The sequence below is a fragment of the Arachis hypogaea genome, chromosome 19 (genome assembly GCF_003086295.3).
Source record: "Arachis hypogaea cultivar Tifrunner chromosome 19, arahy.Tifrunner.gnm2.J5K5, whole genome shotgun sequence".
NCBI lineage: Eukaryota > Viridiplantae > Streptophyta > Magnoliopsida > Fabales > Fabaceae > Arachis > Arachis hypogaea.
The window spans coordinates 28,594,669-28,604,492 of NC_092054.1; the positions used below are offsets into that span (position 1 = coordinate 28,594,669).

The window sequence follows — 9,824 nt, forward strand, 5'->3', positions numbered from 1 at the left end:
CCCGGTTTGGGAATAGATTAACGATTCTTCCTCCGCCGGCTCTGAGGCCGCAGATTGGAGCACTTGTGTGAGACTCTCGCGTCATACGGCTCCGCCCCGGAAGAAGGATCCTTTTTCAAGGTTGAGCTTGTTCAATTGAAGCTAATGCTATGCTGCCGTTCAAGAGAAGGCATATATATATATATATATGGGTGTATGGTACCAATGATATGATTAATAAATTATAAAATGTAAATAATTTTTAAAAATATATAAGCAAATCTGAAATTTAACTTGTTCTTTTTAAAATACAATTTTCTACTTTAAGCTGCCATTAATGTTTAACGATAAACACCAGAAATATACTTAATCTTAGCCTATATATATTCTCATTAGAGTGCAACAAAAATAATGGTGTATGTGATTAATACATTACACACAACAAAAAAAGAAGCAAAAAACATATGTAACACTATGCATAATGCATATATGTAGTTATAGTGAATTTCATGAGTTAAATATTAGTTTTATTTATTTATTTATTTATTTGATACACGTTTAATATTAGTTTTAGGTGACATATATATATATATATACAACAATGCTAGGGAACTAAGAGGATACCAGCCAAATTTCTCTGGGTGAATCCAAAATCTTTACGTGGATGACGCTTATGCTAGCTATTATGATATTTTTTTCTTTATAAATTGGATGGTTCTGAATCTATTTCCTGATTTATCATGTTTTAGGCATTTGGAGAGGAAAGGAGGGTGAAAAGACGGAAGTTAATTGAATCAGTTTCCGTGATTCACGTTGCTAACTTTTTAATGGGCTGGACCTCGAAACTCATCTTAATAAAAATAAGTTAATATATATGGATGTTTCTTCTGCTAAGGATCAAAATGTTTTTTTTTTTCATCCTAAATTGATGTTTTTTTTTATATTTTTTTTTGAATTTTTTTATTACAAATGTGAATGTCTCTATTTCTTTAAAAATTTTATAATTTTTTTTTATTTTATAGATATCTAATTATTTTTATCAAAATATAACTGGATATTTTTTTTGTTAAGCATTAGGATTTTTTTTTTCCATATTAAATGAATGTTTTTTTTTATATTTCTGTAATTGTTCAAAAACAATTCATGCTCCACCACTCCTTCCTTAAACAATTCCTGAAGCTGAACCAAGTGCAAGGTAGAGACCGATTGGATGTGATGGAATCGCAAATTGACCGATTCGAAGGGAGATTGGATGTGATGGAATCACGATTTGACCAGTTCGAAGACCTGTGATAGAAGCACTATGACCAATATAAAACCTGACAAAGTTTTGATACTTTCCCAGTTTCTGGAGCATATACATGTCATTGAACAGTAGTTGACCATTGTTGGTATCAAATATGCTGGAATGTATAGCTCAATGCATTCATGCAGCAAGAAGAAGTCATTAGCCACATTCCAGCATGATTCAAGTTGTATGGCACTTGTGATGGATGGAAGCAAGAAGAAGTCATTAGCCATATTCCAGCATGATTCAAGTTGTATGACACTTGTGATGGATGGAAGCGCTGCATTGGGACTTGACCTGGGTTTCGTTACGCATGTATTTTTGATGGAGCCAATTTGGAACAAAAGTATGGAAGAGCAAGTAATTAGCCGTGCCCATCGCATGAGTGCTTCTTGTCCTATTCATGTAGAAACCTTGACAATACGTGGTACCATTGAAGAACAAATAATGGAGTATTTAAAGGATGTTAAAAGAATTTGTGTAGTTGTTGGAGGTGGATAAGTTAACGTGGGAGAAAAACAAAAAATTTTTATAGACTTTAATTAAGTTTACTTAATCAATTTTAAATTTTTTAAATTTTAAATTTAAAAAATTTAAAATTAATTATTAATAATTACAATTAATTAAATTGTTCACTTTTTGACTGGTTAGTTTCCTATATTTTTCCATATACTAATTGTTATTGATAACTGAAATACAATTATTAGGTACAAGTAGTAAGAAATTGGCTATGCACATGTCTATACAGTGACAAGGCTCGATCCAATAACCTAAACAGAACGAACCAACTTCAATTCAACCCCTTTCAAGGAGAATTTGGCTCGGATGGCTCGGCTGCCAATTACGACTTCCAATGAGCCTGCTCCACACCACACCTAAAGCACAGAATTCTCTATACCTCTTTACGAACTTATCTCTTTTCCACAGAGAGCACCGTCTATTAATTTAATTGTTTTGAAATATAATTATTATTTTTTGTAAGCAAATTTTTTTTGGTTACCTTCATAATGTGGTAGATCATATAGAGTAATGTTTTGCTATAATTGATTTTTGTTGTTTGCTTTGTAGTTTTATCCCATATTTAGAAATAGTTTTAATGATACTAAGGCTGTATTTGGTAATGGGGATTGGGACTGAGACTAGAGAATTAGAATTTAGTATTGTGTTTGGTGACAACAGATTGGTATTAAAATTTTAGTTTTTGTCTCTAAAATTTTAGTCTCTTCAGTCTCTCCAAAAAATAAAGACACATGAGACTGAGATTTTTGGAGACGAAAAATAATTAGATGGTTCAAACTAGGAATGTTTTTTGTATAATCATGCACTACTACATTTTCACCATTACTTTCGTTGCAAAATACCACAGAAAATCAAGAAAGCTCAGTAATTACTCGTTCACACTTGTCTTCCAGAATCTTCACAGCTTCAGTGAATAGCTCTTCAGGGGGCAATGCTCCAGTTGATTCAATAGTAACTACAAGGGTGAAGAAAAAAAAACGAAGTAAAAGATATGCAAGTAATTTTGAGAACCTATCATAACAATAATCCCTATCAGAAAAATTACACAAGATTACTTTGAAACATAGATTTTCAGATAAACATAAGTAAAATAAGGCCAGAGAGAGAGAGGTCAAATATGGTGGCAGAATGCTTGATATGCAATTTTGCACTATACGTTATGTTTTTGGTTTACACAGTACTATATTCTCTTTGGTTTACTCATTGTTATTTGGAATTGTCTCTCACTGCCCTACATGTGCTTTAGTATTTTTTATACAAAAAAGAAAAGAAAAAAAAAATTAGATAGCTTTAGACAATTTGAAGGCCTAATTTAACAAATTCAGCAAGAACCATAGTACTTACAAATGAAGTGATCTTTAACACGACGTAACGATATACGATCTTCCCATTCTTTTCCCTCTCTAATGCATTCCCTACACAGAGTGCAATCTCGTGGTCTGGCTACCGTGGCCCTTTTTTTGCCTGTCCAACATTAACTCAGTATCTAGTTATTACACAACAGGGAAACTTTACATCATTTGCATAATTTACAGAACGTTGTATACAATACGAAAAAGGCATTGATGCAAAAGCAATGGTAATTTCCAGAGAAAATGTGGTCAACAATTGAAAGATATATCTGATGCAAGCATGGATCTAAAAACAAAAATACCTTCCCCAATATCTTCAATGTCAAATAATCCAACTGGACATTTTTCTTGTAGTTTGACGGCCAGATCATCCTCAATGTTCTCCAAGAGGACAACCTATATAAGTCAAACATACAGAGGCCAAGTTTCTGTAAGTTCTGGTAGTGAGTAAATTTGAGCAACACTGATATATGATATTCCCTTACCTCCGGAAGCATCCGATACCAAGCAGTGGAAACTGGTGACCATTTTGCATGTGTTCTACCAACACCTTTAACTGCATGAGCTTCAAGTTCAATTTCCTATTAAAACACATATACAGTGAACCAAATATTAGGTTAGAATTACTGCTAGTTTTAGTCTTTCTCGGAAAGAAAGGGGGAGGGAGACCTGATAGTTTCCAATTCAAATCTGCTTATTCAAGCACTATGCTCGATAAGTTTCCAATTGAAAAGCACATAGTACTACTACATCAGTACACACAAATGGCACGCAGTATATATAACACGCAAAACTCACCCAATCTCTATGAAGAGCTACAGATAAATTCCTTTTTCCAGTTTATTTATCACCAAGCACTCAATTGAAATATATGTTACCCTAAATAGTGAGGTAGATAGAATTTTTACCTGACCAGGTCCAAGTTTAGCTAATATAATATCCAAATATTTGGGACCAATTGGATTGCTGGAAATTTCGGGAATCGATTCTTGACTGCAAGTAAAAGATGTAAATGTCTTTGGTTTTGAACTTGCACTTGGTTTGGCATCTTCAGCTATAAGCTCACTCCCATTAGGTAACCACTTTAGTTGATCTGATCTCACTGCATTTTGCAACATCATCAAACAAGAAAGATTGCTAATATGATTGAAGTTAAAATAGCCAAATAAAATTAAATACAACATTTGAATATCAAGCAAGAGCCAGACTCATTTACCGGTCATACGTGGCTGACCTTTATGGCAAGCAACATGTAGTTTGAAGACAATGGTATTCTTTTCATTCCTATCATCCCCAGCATTATCTATTCACAACCAAGAAAAAGGAGACAGAGACAAATTCAAGTCTGCCATATTATGAGATCTACACAAACGGCAAAACAACATATATAGAATTTTATCTATCACACAAGAAAGATATTTACGTAATCAGAAACAAATTAGGTGACAACACAGAAATCAGACCTGGATATTCAAATAGCCTGGGATCAGCACTGATTGGTATGAGGCCTAGTCTATGGGATAGAACTTCATCTTGTATAAGTGATGTATTGTTTGCAATGTAAACTCTTTCAATAGCCATTGTTGGTACCTAAATTTATAACCATCACGTCAGAATTTGATAATCTCCATCGAACTATTAATGGCAAAACATAAAATTGGAGAGAAAGAAACTAAGAAAGGCTAACACATCAAGGTGAAAATAACACTGCCAGAAGATGTTATACACACCCAGGGGTAATTCTAGTCAACAGTTTATCGAAGAAATTTATGTTTGGCTAAAGCATCAAAGCAAAGTAACGTATCCCTGTTTCTAACATCATCAACCAAAAAAAAAAGAGAAAAACAATAGCCAGTTGGATTCATCCTTCAACTCTTTTGAACGTAATATTTCGCTGAGATTGTGAAAAAAATTAAATAAATACTTTTTGTATTAGAAAAAGAAATTTCATTAAGGAGGAGATGGTGGAAAGATGTGGATACGAAATCCACAAATAAATATGAAAGAGTTAGCTAAGACATACATGGGTACACTATATAACAATGGATGCAAATCCCTTTTAATATCGGCTAGAGAGGAACATCAAAGGCATTAAGGACCCTTTTATTCCAACCAAATGTACCAAAGCACTTAAAATGGACTATAAATGATGCAATATTTGAAATAAACAAGTCTGACATACTGATTATAAATATTGAGGAAAGTATTAAATAAACATTTCACCTCTGCTATAAGGATTCTTCGAAATGCATTGGCAAGTGAAGGATCAATACCAATCATATCAAACTCTATGTCATCATCCGTGAGCTGCTTCACTTCAACTTTGAAGTTTTGACTGAAATTATCCAACCGCAAGCTATTATCAACACCTAATGCTGCATAAGCACCAGAATACTGTATGGTATCTGTCTACAAACATCAACATAGGAAAACATAAATAGCAAGCAACTGACAAAAAAGAAAAAGTAAAGAAAATTTAGAACCAGCATATACATATTATTAATCACTCAAAAAGTGAAATAAGCTGAAAAAAAAAAACTACAAGTTTTCATTGAAATTCATTAACACCTATCATATAAACAAAGAACACAAATTCCAAAATAGTAAAATTACAAACTGGATTTGAGAAAACCATAAGGAAAAACAGACTAAAAATAAAAGATGAACATAGAGATAGCAAGATTTTACATGCTGAGGAGCATCATTGTTGCAGAGGACCCGTGTCCTGAGAAGCTCAAGGTGTGGAGGGAGCTTTGTTGGCACACTTTCCAAGCTCATTATGTAATCAAGCACTCCATTTTCATGCTTCATTTCTTTATTCTGATTCTCTTGTTCTTCCATCTCGGACATTGACTCGTCTTCAGACGATGACGACATTGTTGAAGCTAAATAAATTTATAACTGCACCACATCAAAGTTCATCCACAATAAACACCAGTATCATAACAAGTATCAACGATTCAACATGCAAGATGGCACACGTCATCAAGCGCTATTTGGACAAACACACGTAACATCATTCTGTATCTATATATGACATATACAAATGTTCAAAAACGAGATCGTACACTATCAGAACACGCAGTTAACATTGCCGAATCCTAATTAAACTTAATAACCAGTGAACAGCAAACACAAACAGGAAGAAGAAACCCAAATAAGGAGAAACAGTAAACAGGGGACAACGAGATTCTGAAAGGGCAAAGAAAGCAGAGTCAGAGAGAGGAAATGAAGATAGAAGAAGAACCTATAAATGCTGTTAAGTCACCGATGGACTATGCTCCGCCGCCGGAATTCACGCTGCCGGTGAGAAAGCCGATTGAGAGAGTAGGAGAAAGAAGAGAAAGCACCCTTGTCGACAGAGTTACGGTGTTTTGCAACTGATGCTGTGGTATTAGGGTTCTTGTAGGGTTTTTGAAGAAAACAACTAGTTTTTTTAATTATATTTTTTTATTTTAAAACACAAATATTTAAAAAATTTTTTTTTTCTTGTTTGTTAAAATATCTTTTTCAATGATAATTTTTAAGGACAAAAAATAGATAACTTATAAGGATAAAAAATTTATTTAAACCTATAAATAAAAGCATTTATGGTTTAACATGTAACAATTTAAAAAATATCTAACAAAATATTACAAAAATATATTTATTTCTTTTGAAAAACTTTACTGGTTTACTAGTTTAATGGTTCGACCGAGGTTCAACAGATTTAATTATATATTAAATAGAATTATTAAAAATTCAATATATAATTTTAAATATTTAAATTCAATAATTTCTAACCTAATAAAATTCAAAATTTCACAATTTTAAGGTTCTAAAAACCGAACCGGTCATCAAACCGCTCTAGTCACTAGTTCACTGGTCCAATCGGTTCAGTCGTGGCCCAACCGGAAAAACAGTTATAATAAATTAATAAATAAATTAAAAATAAATATCCTAAAACATAATTTTAGTGTAATATAAATCTTAAGATGTCTTCTAAATTTAAAACACTACACAAATGTCATCAACCGAAATTTAGTACAAACTCAAAATTGAAACACAAAAACAAAACAGCAGCAATTTAGTCTCCAGCAGCACATCACTACGCAAAGAAATCACAAAATACTATATAACTAAAATCAGTAAATCATGAAAACAGTCCCCATGTAAGCATAACTAAGTCACAAAAACAGTAAAACACAAACACAAACACAAAACAGCAGCAATCCAGTCTCCAGCAGCACATCACTATACAAAAAACACACAAAATCCTACATAACTGAAATCAATAAATCATGAAGACAGTCACCATCTAGGCATAATTAAGTCACAAAATAGCAGCAATTCAATCTCCAGAAGCACATCAGTATGCACAGAAATCACCAAATCCTACATAACTAAAATAAATAATCATGAAGACAGTCAACATCTAAGCATAATTAAATCACAAAACAGTAAAACAAACACAAACACTCACAAAACAGCAGCAATTGAGTTTCCAGCAGCACATCACTACGCAATGAAATCACAAAACACAAAACATATGCTGAATTAACTAAATTAACAATCTAAGCACAATTAAACCCAAAGCATAGGTTTAATTGACTTAATTAAACACAAAAAAAGCTCAGCAGTGAACAGCAGAGAGCCAAAAAACACAGCACAGCAGCGAAGAAGACACAAACCAGAGTACAACACAGCATAGCAGTAGCGAGCAGAGCCATTCAATAATCAATATAGTTTGATAATTTCTGAACTAAAAAACAAAGAGGAACAGCAGGCATTAGTAGTGAGCTATGTGATACAATAAGAGTATTAAGCACCAACTTAAATTACAAGTATTCCTTTAGGCAGTGAACACAAAATTTATCAAGAAACTTTAACAAATTAACAACAACAAAAAAAAATAAAAGCACGAACAAATCAGTAACAATTTATCATCAATCAGTAAGCCAGTAACAGTTAATCAACCCAGAACAAACAAGAACAAGCCAGTAAATAAACAAACAAGAACAAGCTAGTAACAGAGTTAAAATTTATTATCAAGCAATGAGCAAAGCCAATCAACCAAGAAAAAGCACCGAGCACTGACGGAGCATTCGCGGCATTACCTTCGGCTAGGGCAGTGACCAGAGATTTGAGGGAGAGCCACAGACGACGGGAAGCTGGCAACGAACACTGGCGAGCTGGCGACGGACGACTGGGAGCTGGCGACGAATACGACAGAGGGACGACAGCGGAGCAGGACCTGGAGACGCTGGCGTTGGGGGAATGGAAGGGCCTTCGAGCACGATGAAACAGGAGGATGGGCGAACGAACACGACGAACCAGGCGGCGACGGTGAGACCAACGGCGGCGCGATGGAGGCTAGGGTTGTGTTTTGGGGAGAAATAAAGAGAGTATGTATGAGAGTGAGGAGGAATCAGGAAGGGGGCTCGAGAAGGGGGCAAGGGTTTTAAAGCGATTTTTAAAATATCGGTTTCTCTTGCTGGACCGAACCGCAAAGCCTTCCGGTTCCCGGTTGGACCAGTTCGATCAGTCGGTTCGATCCGATTTTCAAAACCAATTATCAAAGCATAGTTATCAGAACCGAACCGGTGATCGAACCGGTGAGGTTACTGGGTCACTGGGTTACTGGTTCAACCGGTGGGTCACTGGTCGAACCGGTTAACCCGGTATAATTAAATAATTATGTAAAATTTAATTATTTTTTATTTATTATAAGTACTTTTATTTATTTTTATAAAAATAATTATCATTTTTAAATTTTAATATTTTATTAATTAAATTTATATTTATTGTATTATTATATTATTATAAATAAAAACTTACATACAGTTAATTTTTATGTGAAGTTAATATTTAAAAATAGTTAGATAATTTGACAAATTTAACTAAATATCATCTAATGATTTTCAACTATCAACTTCATATGAAGACAACTGCATGTGAGTCTTTACCTATTATTATATACTACAAGTATTTATTGAAAAAATAATATTAATAGATATCATATAATCATGAAAAGAAAAAATAATTTGTGATTAATAATTTTTTTTGTTTATCTTTTTAATATATATATATATATATATATATATTAATAAAATTGAGTGACTTTAAAATTAAAATTAATTGAATATAAGTATAATAAAAAGTTACTATATGTATTATAATTGGGATATATGTTAGTAAGAATGAATGTGGCTTGGTGGCATGAGTGTCCTTCTTGCAACCTTGAGCATCTATTTTGGAAAAATTTTCCAAAAAACACAAAGCTTTGACACTTGGCAACGGCTGGAGCAAATGGAGAGCATGGTGGACTTGCAGAACCCAGATGCGTCGTAGCTTCGCCTTCGGTTGGTCGAGCGGTTCGGTTTGGACCGGTTTTCACCGGTTCGTTCCGGGTTTCACCGGTTTGTTCCGGTTCTCAACCTTGAACGGTCTTACTCTTGGACCGGACCGGTATAGGGTCCGGTTTACCAATTTTCCGGTCAAACCGGCCGGTCCGGTCCGGTTTTGACAACTATGTATCAAAGTTCTCGAAGGAAAGAGTTTTTTTTTTTTTTTTGAACAAGATAGTTCAACACAATAAGTACAGCAAAAACAACAACAAACAAACATAAAAGTTAAAAAAAATCGTAAAAAACTCATCAACTATTTTTTGCGCTAGCTCCTCCTTCCTATAGTATACTCCTAATTTT

At 33.7% G+C, this 9,824-nt stretch overlaps 1 protein-coding gene across 5 annotated transcripts; it reads right to left on the bottom strand.

Annotated features, from left to right (window-relative positions):
* Positions 1-2,427: 2,427 nt before the first annotated feature.
* Positions 2,428-8,702, bottom strand: LOC112776404 (uncharacterized). 5 transcript variants are annotated; one of them, XM_025820565.3, is made up of 10 exons: positions 8,235-8,702; positions 5,827-6,023; positions 5,362-5,547; positions 4,602-4,728; positions 4,355-4,441; positions 4,047-4,240; positions 3,624-3,719; positions 3,441-3,534; positions 3,131-3,250; positions 2,428-2,741 (listed from the first exon to the last, which is right to left on the bottom strand). In XM_025820565.3, the coding sequence occupies exons 2-10, from the start codon at positions 6,013-6,015 to the stop codon at positions 2,638-2,640; spliced, it is 1,197 nt and encodes a 398-aa protein (XP_025676350.1). In that variant the 5' UTR covers positions 6,016-6,023; positions 8,235-8,702; the 3' UTR covers positions 2,428-2,637. The 5 variants fall into 5 exon arrangements, with proteins under 5 accessions (XP_025676350.1, XP_025676351.1, XP_025676348.1 ...); XM_025820566.3 differs by having other exon boundaries at positions 4,373-4,441; positions 5,827-6,039; positions 8,235-8,559; XM_025820563.3 differs by having other exon boundaries at positions 5,827-6,039; positions 8,235-8,559.
* Positions 8,703-9,824: the final 1,122 nt, after the last annotated feature.

Bases quoted from the DNA above. Each gene is read 5' to 3' on its own strand.
- LOC112776404 (XM_025820565.3), bottom strand. From the start codon at position 6,015: ATGTCGTCATCGTCTGAAGACGAGTCAATGTCCGAGATGGAAGAACAA. The intron at 5,548-5,826 runs GTAAAATCTTGC...TGATGTTTGTAG, and splicing joins ACAATGATGCTCCTCAGCAT to ACAGATACCATACAGTATTC. The intron at 3,535-3,623 runs GTAAGGGAATAT...TGACTTATATAG, and splicing joins GGTATCGGATGCTTCCGGAG to GTTGTCCTCTTGGAGAACAT.